The following is a 22,130-nucleotide window of genomic DNA, read 5'->3' on the forward strand; positions in this document are numbered from 1 at the left end:
ATACTGAGACTTTCTCCAATAAATATAAATGTACATACATTTGTTAAAGTATTGTGATTACTCCCTATATAACAAAACTAGTTGTACATAATATAAGCAATTGCTATTTAATAATTTAATTCATGAAAGTGTATTAACCGTATCCACTTAAAAAAATCATTAATGTTTACATGTCATTTGTTCATGAGTATTCAACTTTGGGGAAAAGTCCTGATTAGCAAAATCCTTATTCATTGCATGATACAAACTGAAGCAGAGGAAGCGTTCTGTCCCTGACTTAAGTTCTGAATGCTATAAAAACATATCACACTTTAAAGTGCAGGCAATCTGGGTACAGTAAATTTTAACCTTAAGCTTTGAAAACGGAGCCCAGAAGAGATGATTCGGCTTAGTGCTAAAGTTTTCTTATAAATTGAACCATCAGTTCTAGATGAGCTAGATATTTTTGCAAAGGAAGGAATGTTACTAAAACCAGTAATATCATTTACAGGTTTTAACCAGACAGACAGACTGTTAAATGCAACACACCACTTTCAAAAAGAGAGGGGAAAAAGTGCAGCTAGAATAATGAAAGGATCATTCATTTCCTTAAGGCAAAGTAGAAAAATGGTTTCAGCCTAATGGTAGTTTTTAGCCCCTTCTGGAATTCCTATTAGTGAGGGGAAGCCGGTACTTTAGTAGCAGAGCTAAACTGCTTGATATAAGTAAACCAATATGTTAGGAAAGTTGGTGGATGGTCAGGAATCAGTAAAAGAGAACTTTGATGGCTTTGCCAAATAGTGAGTTGTAGTACAGCAAATGCGAAAAAGATTTGCTAAGTATACAATATTGGCATAAAATAGCATTTTGAGGAATCCAGTAGCAATGAAGGAAAATGGATTGGGCAAAAAGCAAGAAGTGGTTTCATAGCAAGTGAAGCCCAGGTGAATAGACTACAAAAGAAATAAACAATTTGAGAAAAAAAGAAAAATTTTAAATTGATAAACACAATTTTATATCCTCTTGCCTTCTATATATTTAAAAATTAGAGTGTCTTGATATAATGTCTCATGTAGTAGAGGAAGTCTAGAAAATGTAAGAGAAGGAGTGGGAATGCTATGGGAAGAATTTATGATAAAACATTTTAGAAAGATGATATTCTGTGTCAAAATTCAAGAACTAAAATCACATTAAAATTTTTTGTATTAGTCTTTGACTGGGTCTACAGACACTGTGATTTTAAAAGAAACTCCTATGATCTATACTAAAACATCATTCAAAAATCATGTAGTCTAACTTATGTTTTACATCACCCCATTAGGGTTATGATGTATGATTATTGCCATCATAAATCAAAACTGAAATGTATTTGGTGAGAATGTGTGCTTAATTTTCTATCAAATGTTGATGTTTCCTATTGCCAGCAATGGTTTATGTGAGAGGAATTTTCCAACAATCTAGGAGAGATATATTATAATTGAGTCCTCCTATTGTATAAGATTTTCTAGTATATATGTTATGGATTCTCATCAATCCATAGCCAAGAATATGATATGGTTATCAATTGCCATCAGTTTAGTTCTAATTCCATAAGCTTCCAAAGTCATCACTTATGTTCAGAAACAAATGAGAGATCCCATAAGCAAGTAGCCTGATTTGAGAAACAGAGAAAACAGAGGAAATTGCTATTCTTTTAAAAATTATTCTCAGAAAGCAACCACGTATGCTTTATAGCAGATGTGTAAGTAGATGTTATGATTTGTGCATCAGTTTCACTTTAGCATTTTGTACACAAGATGAATTAGCTCACAGTAAGTTGAAGATAATATGGATGTACTTGTTAGTTGCACACTTCTTTACAAATATTAGTTGTTATGTCTTAATAGCAATGCCCTACCTAAAGTTCCTTATTCCAGGACAGAATTTTCTGATGACAGGAAGAAAAAAAAATCATCCTTCTTTTGCCTAACACACAACCTACAGTAAAAGTGGCCCCATTAAAAAAATCAGTGCTATTTCAAGATGAGAACAAGCTGGCTTGGTATATCTGCAAGCACAGTCCCTAGACTAAAGGTACAAGGAATGTGGTTATCATAGGCCATGATCCTGGAATATCAAGTGAAAGCTAGAACCAAAATTGACTCTCCAGTGGGATCTGAAACCATGGAGCATATACCACAGTTTTGGGGAGGATATAAGCTATAGCTTCTGTCTACCTTTGGCTACCAGTGTTGCAACAGGTTGCCACTCACCAAATCTACTCAGAAACCAAAGGATAGAACAAGAAGAAGGCAGAGGATTGGTTTGAAAGCAAAGAGACAGTTAATAGCACAGATTCATCAGAGTTTCACTACCTGTGAAATTGTTCCAGACATCAGATTGCCTCTAACTGAAACTCTCCATAACTTTTGAATCAGAAGATGTCTGGAATGTTGCTTTTTGATCGCCTGGGATCCGGTGTGCAGACTTCTTACCAAATATCAGCTTGTATTCAGAAAGTGTCTATGTTTGACCTGATGACAGTTGCTTGTCTCTCTCATTTGTTTGTCCTATTTTAATCACTAGCTACACAGATCATCAAACAGAACTCATATTTGATCCAGATCAATATATAGAAATAAGAATTTTTTTTAATCTTTTTAGGCCTGCACCCATGGCATATGGAAGTTCCCAAGCTAGGGGTTGAACTGGAGCTGCACCTGCTGGCCTATGTCACAGCCACAGCAACAACGCAGGATCTGAGTCGCGTCTGTGACTTACACCACAGCTCACGGCAATGCAGGATCCTTAACCCATTGAGCAAGGCCAGGGATTGAACCCATATCTTCATAGATACTAGTTGGGTTCATTACTGTTGAGCCACAATGGGAACTCCAAGAATATTTTAATACTGAGTTAAAGCTTGAAATTAATCACTAAGAATGTTGTATTTTAAAGTTCTTTTAATTTTATGTTTTTAATAATGCAATAACTTAGCAGCAATTGGGCAGTCTTTCTAAGGCCATTACTCTTCAGAAACATGAATTATACCTTCTTACATACACTAATCTATTTCTCCTAAAATCATTTTAATTCTAAGCATTTAAGACAATCATTGGATTACTCTAGAATAAACATCAGAATTAAAATGATGAAGTAGATGGTTTCTCAAGAACATTTTAGCTCCAGATTTTTTGAGTCCTTGATTATTACTTGATCAATCTCCAGAGGTGAAAAATTGAAAATTTTTGCACCCCATGAGGAGATAAATTCAACTATTTTCAATTAACATATTTATTCTAGATAGACATAGGCACTCACCTATTCAAAATCCAGACTTTGATATCTACAATGAAAGAAAATATAAAGGTTTTGAAGTAGGTGCACAATGCATTTTTTTTTTTGGTCTAGATTAAAATGTCCACAGAAATTTAAGATAGAATAAAAAGACACTAACCTGACTTCTGTTCATTTCCAAAGGGAATTTAATAACCAAATGCATTCTGTCTTGATCTCACCATTAATAACAAATTGGACAGCTTCCATTTAGAAGGTCTATGATAGGTTTCAGAATTCAGGATCCACTTACATTCTGACACAAACTGACGTTGTCTAGTATGACTGCTAAACTATGAGGTCATGCTCCCAAGACAGTTTTATATGTAAATTGTCTTATGTAAATTTGCTTTGAAACTTATACAGTAAACTTCAAATTTTGTACCCACTTTGATCTTTATTGTGGCATTTTTCTTACTGTCCCATTTTATCTGCCTGTATTTGGGCTTTTACTTTACCTACCAATATAGGTTTTATGAACCACCTCATCATTTGTTGAGAAAATTATTTTTTGTCTTTTGAGAGTGTTTCAGGGAATTGAATGACAAATCTTTGAATAACAATTTTTTTCCCATAATTTTATAATGAAGGAAAATATGAAGGTTTTTATTTTCTGATTATACTTTTCATTGTAAAATGTTGAAATAATATAAAAGTATGACAGTATGAAACAAATGTTCTCCATAATTTGACCCTTACCCTTTCCTGTGGTGTGAGAATATCTTCCCCCCAATTTTTCACATACGCAAGCACATATTAGTAAACTGCTTCATGTCTTATTATATTTAATAATATTTGGGGACCATGTTTTCCACATTTCTTCAGGTATATACCTCATTCTTTTTAATATAGGCATAGTACTTACTTTTTTGAATTGACTATAGCATATTTAATCAGTTTATACTCAAGTATACATAGATTACTTAGTTTTTTCAATTCCAGAAAATGGCGCATGAATATCCTCATATACTGGTTCAGCTATTTCTAGAGGAGATATTTCTAGAATTAGAATTATGCAAAAGCTATATTAAATTTATAATTTGGTAGATGCTGTTAAATATCCACTAAAAGTTTATATAAATTTATACTTTTACAATAGTGCTTAAAAGTGCCTAAATAATTTAATGAAAATAAAAGTGCCTAAAATTTTTTAACAAAATGTGCACCTTCATTGCATTTATTTACCATTCACTGCTCTTATTTTCTCTTCATATTCACAAAAGTGGAAGTAATTCCTCATTACTCAAATGTTCTGCAAAATGTAGTTTGCATAGAATCTAAGATGACATTGATTTTAAGATGCACCATTATTTTATGCATTGCTTATAAAGAAAAAAACAATTACATGATTATATGTCATCAGTTATAAGTTTCATTATGATTCGCACCATGTTAAAATGTGGAAAAATATGTATGTTAGAATCAACAAAATACAATAATTTATCATTTTGTGTAAACATACCAAAATTAAGCACATATATACATATATAAATACACACAAAAACTGAAAGTGTGTGCAATCGATGGGAAAAATGATCAGTGTAGAGATGTTTTTATCAGGTAAAGAGCTTACATTTCTACAAAATAGATTCTTTTTTGCTGAATTATTTTATACAATTGGGATCCTCCACAAGCTACCTTTCCAGTGTTTTGTTTATTTCATGACAAGTTGGAAAACAAAAATTGCAAAGAAATAGTAGAAGGAAATATGTTAGAATCTGGACAGTGAGTGTGTTTCTGTAGTATAAGTACGGCTGATTTTTTTTCTTCCACTTTTGTGTTTTTTTTGCAAGTTGTCTGCGAATTATATAATGAAATATAATGTCAGAAATAATGTTATATAATAAAAATACTTTTAGTGGGATCCCAGTGTTCTGGGGTCATAAAGAAGAGCTAGAGATCAGAATCTGTTTCTGATGGAAAAGAACAAACCCGTCTCCTATACATTTACTATTTACGGATAGTAAGTCTGTTTTACAGGGAACGCATACATCTCCATTCACCAGGTAGAACTGGTATTAAATGGACAGAAACTGATGTGCCTGATAGAAAAGAGGGCAGGGAATAGGAAAACAAGCACAGTGGAACTTGGGTTCTACTGGTAGGCCATTTAGCTGAGGCTGAAATGTGAAAGGTAGACTGCTAGAGCATCTGAAACTGAAAGATTGTGAAGGGAGATGGTGTAAGGAGCTTTGCTTGGACAAGGAAGCACCCATAGATAAAAATAAAAAAAAAAGAGGAAGAGAAATTAGGAAGATATGTATCAGGTTGGATTTCCTTGCCTAAATACCGTCTAATCCATTGAAAAAGTTCAAAATTACCTTCATCCAAGGATTTTTCTAAATAAAGCCACAAAGAAAGAAAGCCATGGTAAACTTACAATTTATGAAACTGTTATGAGTAAATTTATACTAAGATATTTATACCTTAATAATACATTAGAAAAACTTTTCTTCATGACATATCTGCAACTTTGAAAACTCTAGTAAAAGGTGAAAATTAATGCTTATTTAGTCTTTTGATCAGCTTTCAAAGAATGAATTTTAACAAGCAAAGGAGGTAGAGGAGAATATAGGTAAAGGAAAGCACAAAAGTCAGAATATTCCCAGTTTGTTTGAGGTTCTTCGTCAACTCCAGGGTCCCTGGAGAAAAGTGTGCTTGCAGATTTATAGCAGAATGCAAAGCTAGAAGAGTAATTTAGACCAAATTAAGAAGGTCTTTGAATACTGATATATTTGGTTTCCATGATGTAGAAGACATTAATAAGTTACTGAAAGTGTGGAAGGATGAAAGAGACAATTTCTGATTCACCTTTATACATGAAACAAACTCAAAACAGGTATGTTAAGGCTGAATCCAGTAGGAGGCTTGCAACAGAGGAGAATGTAAGGTGACCCTAACTAAAACAGAGTGCTAATGGCTAAAATTAAGCACCAGAGTGAATGTGGGTAAAGAGAGAGCTAGAGAGAAGGTAATTCTAGTATTTCCAGATGAATTTACTTAGCAGATGGAATATTTCTTTGTTGGTGGGGGCAGAGGGCATACCCGTGGCACAATAGAAGTTTCCCAAGCCAGGGGTTGAAATGGAGCTGCAGCACACAGCACAGCCACAGCAACACAGAATCTTTAATCCACTGAGCAGGACAAGGGATTGAACCTATATCCTCATGGATACTAGTGGGTTTGTTACCACTGAGCCCCAGCAAGAACTCCCAAATATTTCTAATGTATTATGAAATGTAATCACTGTATTAAATATAGTCAGTAGCTTCATAATTTGTAATTTCACCATGGCTTTCAATGTGGCTTCACTTAGAAGATTCCCTGAATGAAGATGGAATTGTGATTTATGCCTATGGATTAGGTGCCATTAGCCAAACAGGTCCAAGATATTAGATAGAAGACATTTGAATTTTTACATTCTTCAATGGAAGTACAACACGACTATCTTCCCTTAACATTTGTGTAGGTCTCTGTCTTAGTATATAGCAGGCATTGAAGTTGCCTACATATCTATCTCCTTCCCCTATTTCCCAGGCATGCCTATAAAGGACAAAACCACCTTCTTAATTATTATTAGACTGCCAGACTGCATGCCAAATCCTGTCGTAGAGAAGGCACTCAATATTTGCTGAACTGAATAGACATTAAGAAGTATATCAGATCTGTACCTCAGGTCATAAGATAAAGTTGGAAACACAGGGTTGCAAGTCCTCTGTTCAGAAATAAGATCCAAAGACACAAAACATGTATTGGTATTTTATAATTATGTTTGAATTTTAAAAGTATTGTATGTTCAGATAATCATAGTATTAAATATATTAAATGAAGGTTCTATAGATCAAGATTAGAGGCTTCAGTTATATTAAACAATTGTCACTATAAAATGTATACAAATGATACCCCTAATTGTTTTATTTTTTTTTCCTGCTATAAACCTCTGTTAATACTGGGTAAGCATCATTATCATCATCATAAAAACCTCAAATATTAATACTTTTGAGCTCTTGTTTTTGCTAAACACAGTTTAGCACAAATCTTCACAAAATTTTTATAAGGTATTACTCTTCACATATACCAAAAGAGGAACCTGAGGCTCAGAGTTGTGTAATTATTTTCAAGGCCACAGAGAAAATCTGCAAATAGAAGAACTGGAATTTAAACCCACATCTTTCTGCCCACAAATCCAACACTCTTAACCACTCTGATATGTTATCTGAAAACTAACTAGAAAATAAAAATAACTGAAAAAAAGATATTTGAGTAATTATCATGTAAAACAAAAGTTGTCACAACTTCCCCTTCATATTTGATTCTCCAAGTCACTCTTCTTTGAAGCTTAGGTTCAGAATGTCTTAGACACTTCTTCCCCTTTGTTACATAAGTGGAGTTGGAGATGATCAAGTTTGAACAGGAGAAAAATATCTAATCAAAATAGGTCATCAAACAAGGAGTCAGAAAACAAGTTTAGGGAGTAACAGTGCTGAGGCAAACAGTAGTCAGGGAGCTCAAACATTTCAGGGCAAGAATTATTGGGTTGGCAAGTTTTATAGAAATAGACTAAAGCTCTAGGATCTTATGCCCTCTCTGATCACATTTTCACTGGCCAGTCAGATCCATTTAATAGCATTAAGATGTGATAGAAAACTAGAAACCCATTCTGCTGTGTCCTTAGGAAAGATAGAGTTGGAATATTCCTAATCAACACATTTTATATCAGTGATTCTCAAATTCATTCCTGCAAAGATTGTCCAGCATTCAAATAGAAAAAGGACAGAGAATTACACACAGCCAGAGTAACACAGGCTTTTGTAACCTATTCCTGTCATTCCTAATCTGTCCTGTAGCAGTCCTTACCAAAATCATATTATCATAGGTATTTTTTGCTTTCAGCAAAAAAAAAGCCTTAAAATAAATCAAAGAATGAGTATTATTAATTTTTAGTTTGCAGTTTGTATTGTATTCATCTGTGAATAAGTTTTGATTTATAGTTGTATAATAGTCACATAGATAAGGACTTTATCCCTGCCATTTTACTTGTTCATATAAAATTAATATCATTCAAAATAATTTGGTTTTCAAAATGGAAGTCTGTGAATTTTCTCTTTTAAAGATTTCATATATTTAGAAAAACTTATCTGAAGGAATCTTATGACTGGGGCAAAAATTTATCCTTGTTAAAACCAGAGATGGTCCAGGAAGAAAAGGATTAGTAAAATTAGTGGTCACCTAGGGTAACTCTATTTGGATGGCAGCAGTCTTGGCAGAGATGAAGTGCTACATTTTTGTTTCTCACCAGCTCTCCTGCCAGGAAGTAGATGGTCTGAAGGATCCTTGTCAAAGCTTGTTATCTATTTTTATAAATCCAGCTTGAAGGCTCCAGATTCATGCAGGCATATTTAGATTATAAGGGAAGTTTCTGTGCTTCTTGGTCTGCTTCTTGGTCTGAGAACAGTATGTAAAACAGGATACTGCTTTGGGACTATGGAAGTGTGTTGTTGAAGTGGAGTGTTTTAGAATTGTTGACAGTGCTAGTGATTAACTGTGGTATACAACTAAGTGTGTAACTATTTAGCTGATGGGGGATGTTTTCCTTCCAAAACATCTCCATTTGGAGATTTTGTTGTGATATTTTTCTATATATAATTACATCTTCAACAAGAAGCCAAATAGGTGACAGCATTCTCTTGCAAATATGTTAATTGATGGTATTTGGTGACAATCAGGTAATTTGTGAGAATAATACCTTTTCCAGAAGGCTAATGATAACCAAACATTTTTTTAAAAGATGTATATGTGTGAGTGTGTGTATGTATGTTCTTATTTTCTACCCATTTATTTTCATATATATATGGAATCTGACCACTAGGTCATACAGGAAATATAGTCAGGAGAGAAACAGAGTTATAAGTACCCAAATGGTCTTCAGAACAACATCTAAATGTTTCCCTTGACGTGGAGGCAGCCAGGAAACAACACGGGACTAGATCAAATATATAGACATTCCCTTTCTTAGTCAAAGAGCAAGTACCAGATTGGGTAGACAGTAGGCTTTAGAAGTCTATTCAAAGTTTTTTTTTTTTTTTATGTTATATAGCTAATGTAGTCCCAAAGCAGCTAGTAAGAGGTGTTATATAGGAGTTCCTACTGTGGTGCAGTGGGTTAAAGGATCCAGTGGAGGTTGTAGCTGCAGCTGGCATTCAATCCCTGGCCCAGGAAAGTTCCACATGCTACAGGTGTGGCCATTAAAAAAAAAGATAGAGTTGGTATATAGAAGTAAAAGGAACTATGAGAATCAGAAGGATAACTCAAAATAACTTGATTTTTTTCATACATGTGTCAGGGCCACTCAAAAGGCCCAAAACCAGTATGAGCACTTGAGAACATTAGTTTTTCTTTACTAGTTAGACATTTATCAATGAGTTATATTGAGAAGAATATATTAACTCTATGCATGCAATTAACATTTTATTAATAGTATACTATGGAAGACATCGCATTTACTATATAAATATTAAAGAAATGTCAAAAACACAATTATTAACACATGCATAAAATGCTATGTAATCTTAAAATGAACATTGATGCATGAATGCAGAAGATGTTCAGAAAGACTTGGTAAGTATGATCAGCATTCTTCCAACCATCATTTGTTCTTTCTGTTGTAACTGTGGATTACAAAATTAATAAATAAAAATTATGAGTCATCTGTCCTGAGCCTAACAGTAGGATAAACACTGGGGGGGAGGGTTTACAAAATATATAATCCATGGACTGCTTCTTCAAAAAACTTGTAATCTAGTCATCAAGGCGGAGCTAACACAACATCAAACAATATAAGTATTAAATGAATCAAAATAAAAAGCCCCGGCAAAGAGAGAGGAAAAAGCCTCCTTTGTGGTGGCGAAAAGGCAGCTTAGATACTACGGGGAAGGCCTTGAATTAAAACATCATATGAAATGAGAATGGATAGTTCGGACTTAAAAATAATGGAGAGAGTGTTTAATGGCAATGTCTATTCTGAATGGACAGATAAATTTCATGTATATAAGATAGTGTGACAAAATCTGGAATTTTGTCAAACTGAAATAATTGGAAAATAGTGACAGAACAGGTAGAGGGCTAACAGATAACACAGATAATTTAAGCCAAATAAATGAGGTGAGATTATCACAGTTAATTTTTTAAGTGTTAGCTTTTTTTTCTATAAAGCAAGACAAATACATAAATTTGCTTGATTAGTCTGATGCTACCATGATGGATGTATGGAATTAGGATAGTCATGTCCAAAAGGTTCTATCTAGTGCATTATGTATATTTCTCTAATTCTCTGTGTCTCCGTTTTTATACATACACATACACAAATGCATAAAATGTTCTATTTGACTTACACCTGATATGAATATACTAATAATATATGTATATAGTATATTGAGTTATATCTGGCCACTGGGATATCTATTTATGTATCTCTATCTATCTATACATCATATGGTTTGCCGGAGCTAGTATTATTTCATGGGTTTTTTTTTTTTTTGGTATATCATGTTCAATATATATGTGATTTTTTAAAAATCAAAATATTTAATAATATAAAACTAGTTTACTTATCCACCAAAATGACAAACCCAATTTTCTGTCTATACATGTATATTTTAAATAAATAATTTTTTTACTGTCCTCCTTTCATTTTCATTAACATTCCAGTTTGGATGACATATGATTGTTGAGGTAATCAAACACAAAGGATTGATAGTCTGAACAGAACAGGTAAGACTGAAAATGGAGAAGATGGAATGGATATTTTATCAGAAAAATAGCAATAGAATTTAATGACTGACTAGAACAGAAGTGATCAAAAGAGATTACCAGATGCTCAAACTGAAATAACTGGAAAATAGTGACAGACAGAAGTCTGAAAACTTGGAATGCTGGAAATGTTGAAAAATATAAAGAAAAAATATACAAATAAAACTCTATAGCCACATGATACTTCTACATGCCAATATTCTCAGCTTCTTTCTAGTAAATATAATTGAACTATTTGTTTCCATATATGTATTAATTTCTATTACAAATTTTCTTTTAGAGGTTAATTATAATTTTATTACTATGTGTGAAGCACTTAACTGAATAATTAGAGATTTAATAAGTGGCTGAAATATCACCCTTTCCTGCAAATGGGAACTTATTAAGAGTTGTTTTACAAGTGTGGGAACTAAGTCTTGCATTGCTCTGAATCACATGGGTGATAATGATGAATCATAATGATGTAGCCCTGAATAGGTATATGGACTGATTTCACCTCACAATAAAACCTCTGTAGTAAGTAGGATATTATTACCACCCTCATTTTTCAATGGGCTAAATGAGATTCAGAGAGTTGAGAATTATCTTACAGTTCCATAGCTAGTAAGTAGAAGAAATGGGATTTGAGCCCAAGTCTTCAGGCTCAAAGTCATTTCTCTTATCTAATATATTAATGTGCCAGTCACAACAGGAAAGAAAGAAGCACCAATTGTGACAGCTTTTCATTCTGAAGATCATACACCAGAACTGCATATACTTGGAGATTCTATGTTAGATTATTTCTCTCCCACGTGTATTGAGAACAGACATTTATTATAACTACATGAATACCATCATGAATTATTTCAGGACAATAAAAACAACTCAAATACATTGCTCTCTTTTGTGCACAGGGACATGCTTACACAATGTTAAAAAAAATCTAAGGAAGAGCAAGTTTCAATCTTTAAGAGCACCTCTGTAGCCTATTAATATTGAAATACGGAAATAAAAGGAGAAAATTAAACATCTGTTGTTAATAAATATTCAAAAATCTTGAGACGATTCATTTGAAAAAAATATCCTCAAGCTAATTTGAAATATTGTGATAGAGAATAAATAGCAATTTAAAAAACAGAAATTCCTGCTGTGGCTCGTGGGTTATGAACCCAACCAGAAATCACGAGAATGCAGTTTCGATCCCTGGCCTTGCTCAGTGGGTTAAGGATCTGGTGTTGCAGTGAGCTGTGGTGTAGTTTGGAGACAGCTCTCATCCAGAGTCGCTGTGGCTGTGGCATGGGCCAGCAGCTCAAATTTGATCCCTAGCTTGGGAGCTTTCAATGCCACAGATGCAGCCCTAAAAAAGCTAATAGTAACAATAATAATAATAACAACAACCAATGTTATTATTCTAAAATTTTTTTCTATTATCATCAGAAAGAGAAACACTAAAATTATATTTACAAATATTTCACTTAATAGTACACTCTAGCTATATTTTTAGAAGACTCAAATATCTAAGGATTGTTTTTAATGGAAAGAATTTTATACAAATGCTATTCTATTTTTGTTATGGGACATGTTATTATTCCTATACACTGAATGAAAACCTTAAAGGATATACATTTTTTCAAAAGAAACTAATAGCCACAGAAAACCTCACACATTTGCTAAAACCTTGAACAAGTTTTTATGTAAAAAAATAGAATTATTTTCTTAAATTATGGTAAACTATATTAATATAATTGCAAGAAGCAACAGATGTAATACTTTTTGAGATAGAATATCAAGAATATCCTTCACCTCACACCAGTCAGAATGGCCATCATTAATAAATCCACAAATAACAAGTGCTGGAGGGGCTGTGGAGAAAAGGGAACCCTCCTACACTGTTGGTGGGAATGTAAACTGGTACAGCCACTATGGAGAACAGTTTGGAGATACCTTTGAAATCTATACATAGAACTTCCATACGACCCCGCAATCCCACTCTTGGGCATCTATCCAGACAAAACTCGACTTAAAAGAGACACATGCACCCGCATGTTCATTGCAGCACTGTTCACAATAGCCAAGACATGGAAACAACCCAAATGTCCATCGACAGAGGATTGGATTCGGAAGAGGTGGTATATATACACAATGGAATACTACTCAGCCATAAAAAAGAATGACATAATGCCATTTGCAGCAACATGGATGGAGCTAGAGAATCTCATACTGAGAGAAATGAGCCAGAAAGACAAAGGCAAATACCATATGATATCACTTATAACTGGAATCTAATATCCAGCGCAAATGAACATCTCCTTAGAAAAGAAAATCATGGACTTGGAGAAGAGACTTGTGGCTGCCTGATGGGAGGGGGAGGGAGTGGGAGGGATGGGGAGCTTGGGCTTATCAGACACAACTTAGAATAGATTTACAAGGAGATCCTGCTGAATAGCATTGAGAACTTTGTCTAGATACTCATGTTGCAACAGAAGAAAGGGTGGGAGAAAAATGTAATTGTAATGTATACATGTAAGGATAACCTGACCCCCTTGCTGTACAGTGGGAAAAAAAAAATTAAAAAGAATATAAGCCTCAGCAAAGCCCTTTGACAGAATTGGGGAGGGATAATCTAGGTATTGGAAGGGTGGGGGGCACAATTGACTTTTACATTCTGGCACTTGGATGGGAAGGGATCATCTAGTCCTTGGATGATGGAGAGGAACAGAAGCACTTCCACCTTCACCTTGGATGTGGGCACACAGGGGATCATGTAGGTCTTAGGAAGAGTGGAGGCAGAGCTTCAGCTATTAAGCCACTCTTCACATCAAACTTCTCAGAGAAGTTATTGCAACATTGTTTCATATTTTAAATTAGAAATGTTAGAAAAGAGCAAGAAGAGAATGCTCCTAGAAAAGGGAAAGAGTATCAAATTGCCTAGGAATTTAGATTTTGAGGTAAATACACACAAAAAAAATAGGTCTCTAGACAAATAAAGGAGCCCATTTACCCTCATTTTAAATGCCATTAATATGAAAGAATTACCCTGAATGTCTATTATTTGAAATAAAAAACTCAATACTGTTTCCCTTTAAATTTATGTTGTGAATTTTACTGCTTCCTTAGTTAATGATTTGCTCTTATAACAATTAATTTGATAGTTATACTTTTTAGTGTATGTCTATATAAAAACTTAGGATATTTATCAGACAATATTTAAAACATTTATTTTCCCATACTTATTTTGTTTCTCCCTTCTATTTTGATTGTATGCCTGCCAAAAATCATACTTTTATACGTAATAACACTTTAAGACAAAACCGTGTCCTTACTCTAGTCATTTTAATGAAAAATGATTGAAGATCTCTATTTGAATTAGTAAAGTAATCCAAACAAAAAATGTTGAAACACATTGAAAATTGATTTCATACACTCATTTGTGGATATATTGTATCACATGTATCTTTAATTCAGAATTTAAATTCAGAAGTAAAAAGATACTTATCATTATAACAAAATAGCATTTAAAATTATACTCAAATTCATCTGATACTGAATTCACTGCTCTATTTATGAAGGCATTTTGGATATACCTTATTTCCCTCTGAAATTTTGCATGCCCTTTATGACATCTCAAGTGCTATTGGAACACTGCTTGAATGCCTACAATTTAGGGAATTTAATCCATGAGACATCTATTTATTTTTGAAGACCTCACAGTCAAAATAAACAGTTTACAGAAAGAAAATTGTACTTTAGATTTCACTCATTAATCCTCATTCTTAAGCTGGGTTGAGGGAAATAAAGACCAGAAGGATATGAGCAGGGAAAATTGAAATGGAGAGGACTGACAATGAGGCAGGTACAGAATTTAACTCTTTCACTTGATAGTGTTTCAAGTACTAAGAGCATATATGATGTTTTCTTAGATTTCACATCTTACACTTTCCAGTCCTTCTGGAAACACATTTCTGGTTGTTCTCTTTGTGATTTCTAAGGTATGGCATTGAGGCCCGAAGCAAGTCCACAGATATTATCAGGTCAAGGCAGGACTATATTCGTCAAGCTAGATAAATCACCATCAATATTTGCAGTGCCTTAAATCCATTTGTTTGTTGTAAAGAAAGATGCTCAAAGACACTCTGGTTCCTAAACCTACCTGATTCTGCTACATGGCTGGGGTTGGAGAACCCCTCCCTGCCCCAGACACTGTCTTTCTTTACCCTGAGGCTGCAGTTTTAATAGAGGCAGAACTCTTCTCAACTCATGGCAACTTTACATTTAGCACTTTAACATGGACTGCTTCTAGGCAGAATCTCCAGTTTCTGAATGAGCACATGTGATTTTTTTTTTTTTAATTTAGAAATGACTTTACATTCATCCCATTAACATTCAGCTTTTTAGGCTGTTTCTAGTTGCCTAGGTATTTGTGGTACCTGTGTTTTCCAGTATTTTCACTATTTTCCAGCTCTGCATTTTTGTGAACATATTTCCTGTATATTTATTTAAATTTGATAAATATGTTGACAAGATACAGGAAAGAGTTAAGTGTACATCCAAAAGAAAATTCCCTCAGAGTGACATAAATCAGGAATGACTATTCAGTGAATTCCTAATCTGTCCTGTGACTAACACCAGAGACCTTGCCCAATACCATCAATTTAAAAGCTTTAGACTGCCTTTGACACACTGCTGCCGTTACAATGATATACTAGTAGACACTGAGGCTGATAATTTCTAGCATCATTTTATATGATAAATTTTGCATAGAGTTAAATATCGCATAAAATTTTTCTTGTGATATGTAATCAAAAGCCTATTTAAAAGCATATTTTAAAGCAGATTAGGAAAATTAATCACTTTTCTGGTATTAAAGGTCATAAGCACTTTTGAATCTAAGTATTTCAATACACCTATTATTAAATAACAAAAGAGGTATAATTTTCTAAAAAGCATAGTTCTAATACATATTCTTCTATTGTTACTATGATAATATTTTTCTGGCAGCAATTAAAATAAAAGAAAGTCTTACCAAAGAAGCTGGGTGCTTTGGTAGGCTGGAGAGTCAAGGAGTCATTATTCAAAGCCTCAAGAGGGGTTCTATAATCATCCACCTGGAGATCATTCACTGGAAAAAAATACAGCCAATTAAAATAGAAGACAGCAGCACCAAGCTCATAATTGTACATGTAAAGCGAAGCACAGAAGTTGTGTTAAGAAAAGTTAATGTCTAGAAATTTTATTCCCATTGCTATGCTAAATTTTATTCACAGTGATATGTTATTGCTATGTTATATATCTTATAGGATAACATTTTCATGAGTAACTTTGTGGTTCTTTGTCAAAAAAAAAAGATAACAGTTAATGTTTAAGTCGCTTTAATTAGTTTTATGATCAGATGGAACTGATTGGTTTTAGGCAGTAGATTCCAATTTGCCCTCAAATTGCTAGAACCACAAGAGATTTCAGCAGTCTTACTCTTGTGCCTAAATTGTACTACAGTACTCTCAGGAAGGAAAATTAAATAATGTAACCTTAAAAGAAACCAGTTTCTATGGAGATAATCTCCACTATATATTTCTTAATTCTTTGTTTCTAAAAAACAAACAAACAAAACATTGTGACTAATTTCTATGAGATTTAGAGTGGATACAAATGGACCTTCATTGCATAGCTGAAACAAAATCTAAAATCTAGGTAAACCTGAACATCCTCTAAGATGCCTTGCTTTAAGAATGCCTATAAAATGAAGTAAAATGAGATAAGAAACATACATGCATCCTCACAGGTGTTCTTGCATTCTTCCAGTGATTCAAAGTTGTTTAGATTGCCAAGGCAGCCACCATACTTGAAGCGTTCACACTGCTTTGACTGATTGTTATAAAAATACCTAGTAATATAACCTCGACAGATTCCAGCATCTTCTTCCAAAAAGCAGAAGTCTGGCTTTTCTAGAAATTATAAAAATGTCAAAAAGCAATATTCCTTTTTGTGAGTACTTTATTTTATTTATTTATTTTTGTCTTTTTGCTTTTTCTAGGGCCGTACCCACGGCATATGGAGGTTCCCAGGCTAGGGGTCCAATTGGAGCTGTAGCCACTGGCCTAAGCCAGAGCCACAGCAACGTGGGATCTGAGCCGCGTCTGCAACCTGCAACACAGCTCACGGCAATGCTGGATCCTTAACCCACTGAGCAAGGCCAGGGATCGAACCCGCAACCTCATGGTTCCTAGTTGGGTTCGTTAACCACTGAGCCTCGACAGGAACTCCTAATTATTTTAATTAAACATATAAATAACTGGTTAAGTTGAAGTTATTTAGGGAATAAATATGAAAAGTTCAAGATAAAAAGTAAAAATATAATTTTATCCACAGCTTACAGTATTAAAATTACTATATCTACTGTGGCATTTAGAATAAGGAAGATACAATTATTGTCATACCTTGTCTTTGGAATTTCAAGTTCTAGATTTCTCATAGTAAATTAATAAGTCATTGACTATTGGCTCTTTCATGAATTGAGGGAATAAAAGATATTGGGTTATTTTACCCTTGGTTTGGAATTGCAAAATATTATGTCAAATATTTGGTTTAATAACTTGTATTGAGCTTATGTGCATCAACATTTAGGAAAGATCTATTACTATTTCACATTTTTCAGGTGTGCAGTCTCATTAAGGAAATAAGTGTTTTTTTCATTAGGAAAGGTTTCTTCATTAGGAATAGTTTCAAACTTTTAAAAATAGAGAAGTTTTGAGGGGTATGGAAGCTTTCAGGGCTATATGTAGAAGTTCTTGAATTCCTAGGGTGAAATTAATATCTGTGTTAGGTATGACATCCTGCACACTGTGTCTCTTAATTTTCTTCTCTTACTGGAATAATTCCAACAGTGCAGAGGCAGAAAGGAAATACATGATCAGGGGTTGGAGAGGCTTTTGAAAAAGTCTAATACCCATTCTTTGGTAGTGCTCCAAACCAGGCTAAACACAGTTGTCACAAAAGTTGTGCCACTGTGATCTACATTACAAGCCTTGTTTACATGCAATGTCTGTAAAGAAGAGCATTAAATTATTTTCAAAATTATTATGACATTGGGCTTGAATTTTTTAGGGCAAAGTTCCAATTTCCTAATTTTCTCCTACAACTGTATATTACCATGGTGGTGAAAGTGAACTGTTATCTTGTCATGCCTCAAAGCATCTTGCATTTATCTCAGGAAAGCAATATTTATGAGTGTTTTACTATAAAAAGAGCATGTATTTAATAATGTTAGTGATTTTTGCAATAGTTGCAGATATGCAGAAAAAACAGTCCCCTATGGAAACTTGTTTTATTAAATAAAACATCTTATTTTAATATAGAGTAAAATATTTATTTTGTATAACTTCTCAGAGTACCAGTTTGAAAGTTATAATTTAAAATTGTTTACTGCTTCTTTTTTCTCAAGGTAAATGTCACTAGTATTCCCATTGTAACAATTTGTCGTTAAGTTTAGTATATAGAACAAGAAAAATTGAAATTTTTATAATATTTTATTTAAGAGAAAGAGAAAAATACATTGGAATACTAATTTGATTTATTTTGGTCTTAGTATGTACTTCTTATGAAATTAAAATCATATTAACAGATAATTTAAGAATTCTATATTTAACAAAAGTGAGTAGGAAACAAATATTCCAAATGAAAAACAGAAAACTAACAAATTCTGCTGAAAATATAACTAAGAAATTTTACGCCTAGAAGTTGTTATTATTTATATGAGGACCTATTCTAGAACAGAAATTTATTTTGAGTTGAAATTGCACACTTATAAAATAATTCTGCTTAAGCCTACAGTTTGAAATACATTGTAAATTAAATTCATGCCCAATATTTCTCAGATAAATAAAGCAACATTTTTATTGACTCTGAATACACAATCCCTGCATTAAATGGATGCTCAATTAAAACACAGAATGACAACTATAAGTTATATACCAACTTCTACCAGCCACATGGTTTTCACCTTTAACTTTTGTTTGAGGCTACATACTTGGCAATTGTCTTAAAACTTTCTTCCAAATGGGTTGTAAAGAATCTCCATTGTCTTTATCATGTTCTGATGCTAATGCTAAGAAGCGTATCACAAAATTAACTTCAAGCTGATATGCTTAGAGCCTTCACTATGTATTGGTTATAACATCTGAACATTTCTGTACACATATGAATAGGATTAATAGCTTTATTCTCTAACTTTCATACATATTATCAAATAAGAATAACTGAATTCTGAATCATTAAATATAAATTACATAGCCTAATTTTCTAGTATTTTTCCCCTGCATACAGTTTTCTCCTGATTCTATATTTTTGAAAAAATACCCAACTTTTAAATGTTGAAGATATCATATTTTACTTGATGGACAAAAAATCTTATTTATAAATATACTCTATTCTTTGATATTACAGATGATGAGAATTTCATTCAATTGAAATTTTGAACACTTATTAAAGATTAATTCAATATTTATAGAATGTTATTTTAAAACTCATACATTTAATTATGTTCTTTGTACAAGTTTTGCTAATGAATTTATTTCATAAATTTTGACTGCAATTCTGGACACTAGGAGTTCTCCTAGTGGCTCAGCAGAAACAAATCCAACTAGGCCAGGGATCCTCACTCAGTGGGTTAAGGATTCGGCATTGCCGTGAACTGTGGTGTAGATCACAGATGTGGCTCGGATCCTGTGTTACTGTGGCTGTGCCATACGCTGGTGGCTGTAGCTCTGATTTAACCCCTAGCCTGGGAACTTCCATATGCCATGCCATGGGTGCAACCCCAAAAATCAAAAAAATATTAAAGAAAGAAATTCTGGACAGCTTATCAGTGGGTCACAGGATTTTTCACCTCTTTCCCACATTATTAAGTCAAAGTCAATAAAATTAAAATTAACTTTGAATTATGCACTCTTTCATAGCCTGAGTTAAATAATTTGATCTTTTTGTTCAGTATTTTCTCCTTCAAATATAAATGCCGTAAATTGTAACTGGGCCAAGTCAGTTTCTAGACCTTTATAAAAAGGAGCATATCTTTCTTGTTCTCTTAGAAGTTTTTCTTGTGCTGATATAATATATTCACCAAAAAGTACTTATTTTTTAGTTAAAAACTATAAATAAAATAATTTAAATCACAAAATCAAAAACATGTAAACATACTCTAAATAATACTGACAGAAGCAATTATTTATTTTTAAGTATCACCCCTTACTTTTGCGTATAGACTGTTGACCACTCAAAGGCATATAAACATTCACAGGAATATTGGATGAAAATGCTAAAGCCACACAATGCTAAGATTATCAAAGGATTAGAGATCTGAAAACTAAAGTAAGAACAGCAACACTATTTGGAAGATGTTAAAATACCAAGTCCAGGGGTTCCCATCGTTGCTCAGTGGGTTAATGAACCTGACTAGTAACCATGAGGTTGCAGGTTCAATCCCTGGCCTTTCTCAGTGGGTTAATGATCCGGCATTGCCGTGAGCTGTGGTGTAGGTGGGTTAAGGATCCGGCATTGCCGTGAGTTGTGGTGTAGGTCGCAGACGTGACTCAGATCCCACATTGCTGTGGCTGTGGTGTAGGCTGGCAGCTACAGCTCTGATTAGACCCCTAGCCTGGGAACTTCCATATGCCACAGGTGCGGCCCTAAAAAGACAAAGAAAAAAAAAAAATAGCAAGTCTATGGCTCTGGATTTTTACTGATCTAATGCTAGATATTATGCTGCATTAGAACCAGTAAATATAGTGTTTGAAGTCTTCCCTTACCAAATATCAGGTATGTTATCTCTAATTTTTCATTATACTCACTGAAACAAAATACCATTTCAAAGATTACATGGATTTATGATGAATCTCCTATCAGAGAAAACTAAGAATTGAGTTTCCAAGTGCCTTATGTAAATGTTACTAATTAGCACACAAACAAACATTCACCTTTTTGCAATGTTGTGTTTAATCTTCTAGTCTTCTTTGGATAATCTGTAAGAAAAATAATGTATATCAAGTACCATAATTTATAATATAATGTCATGATTTTCAGTTTAACGAACTATGATGATATATTATTATTATTAAAATTATTCTTATACAGAATGCCAATAATTTTATTATTTTCTTTAAAGATTAAATTATTTAAATTACTGTAACCATAAAGTCATTTACATTTTAAAATAATAATGTCTCAAAAACCATGTTGAAACTTTCTAATGCATTCACAAAAAAATGCAATAATGGTGAACAAAGCTTGCTGTTCAAAATATCTATGATTAAAATATTTATTAAAATAATGAGAAATATAAAATTAATTCAAACAACCTACTGTGTCTATGAAAACAGATTATTTCTATAGAGAAGTGAGAATAGGAGTTAAGGAATCAGAATCATCTGCTTTCCTGATTTCTTCCTTGGCCTCGTTATCTCAATCCAATAATAAGTGTCATTATTATTTCCAAGTACAGAGGAGAAGTGAACCAAAAATGTATCTGTGACATATTTTTTTGGTTAAATCTCATAGAATTATTAGAACTACTCCGCTCAAGAACTAAAATGCTACTTATCTTTGATGAACTGTATTTCAAGTATGGATTCTAAATTCTAATTTAAATGATAATGAAATTCAAGTTGATATAATATATAAAATTTTAATATGTTCCTGTAAACGTTAGAAAAACTGAGTGATATTTATTTTGTGAATAATCATTTGTTTTACAGAGAAAAGCTTTGGTCAAAGCAGTTTAGTATTGGGAGTTCCCATCATGGCTCAGCAGTTAACAAACAAGTATCCACGAAGACATAGGTTTGATCCCTGGCCTCACTCAGTTGGTTAAAGATCTAGCATTGCTGTGGCTAGGGCATAGGCTGGTGACTGCAGCTCCAATTCGACTTGTAGCCTGGGAACTTCCATATGCCATGAGTGTGGCCCTAAAAAGACCCCCCCAAAAAAAATTAACTTAGTATTAGTAATACCGCCAGAGAGACAGAAAGGGAGGGAGAGAGAGGAGAGACAGAGAGAGAAAG

The 22,130-nt window shown here is 33.4% G+C and overlaps 1 protein-coding gene across 4 annotated transcripts in view; it reads right to left on the bottom strand.

Moving 5' to 3' along the window:
• The window catches only part of TFPI (tissue factor pathway inhibitor), a 63,168-nt gene that overhangs the window by 1,362 nt on the left and 39,676 nt on the right, over positions 1 to 22,130 (bottom strand). For 2 of the 4 annotated variants that reach the window (XM_047770460.1, XM_047770459.1), the window contains 3 exons: positions 21,048 to 21,092; positions 16,848 to 17,024; positions 16,106 to 16,201 (listed from right to left, as the gene is read on the bottom strand). In XM_047770460.1, coding sequence (XP_047626416.1) covers positions 16,106 to 16,201; positions 16,848 to 17,024; positions 21,048 to 21,092 — 318 coding nt within the window. Of the gene's footprint in view, positions 1 to 3,279; positions 3,305 to 9,834; positions 9,963 to 16,105; positions 16,202 to 16,847; positions 17,025 to 21,047; positions 21,093 to 22,130 lie in introns of those variants that run through there. The other 2 variants (XM_047770462.1, XM_047770461.1) reach the window with 2 other exon arrangements.

The sequence above is a fragment of the Phacochoerus africanus genome, chromosome 3 (genome assembly GCF_016906955.1).
Source record: "Phacochoerus africanus isolate WHEZ1 chromosome 3, ROS_Pafr_v1, whole genome shotgun sequence".
Taxonomy (NCBI): domain Eukaryota; kingdom Metazoa; phylum Chordata; class Mammalia; order Artiodactyla; family Suidae; genus Phacochoerus; species Phacochoerus africanus.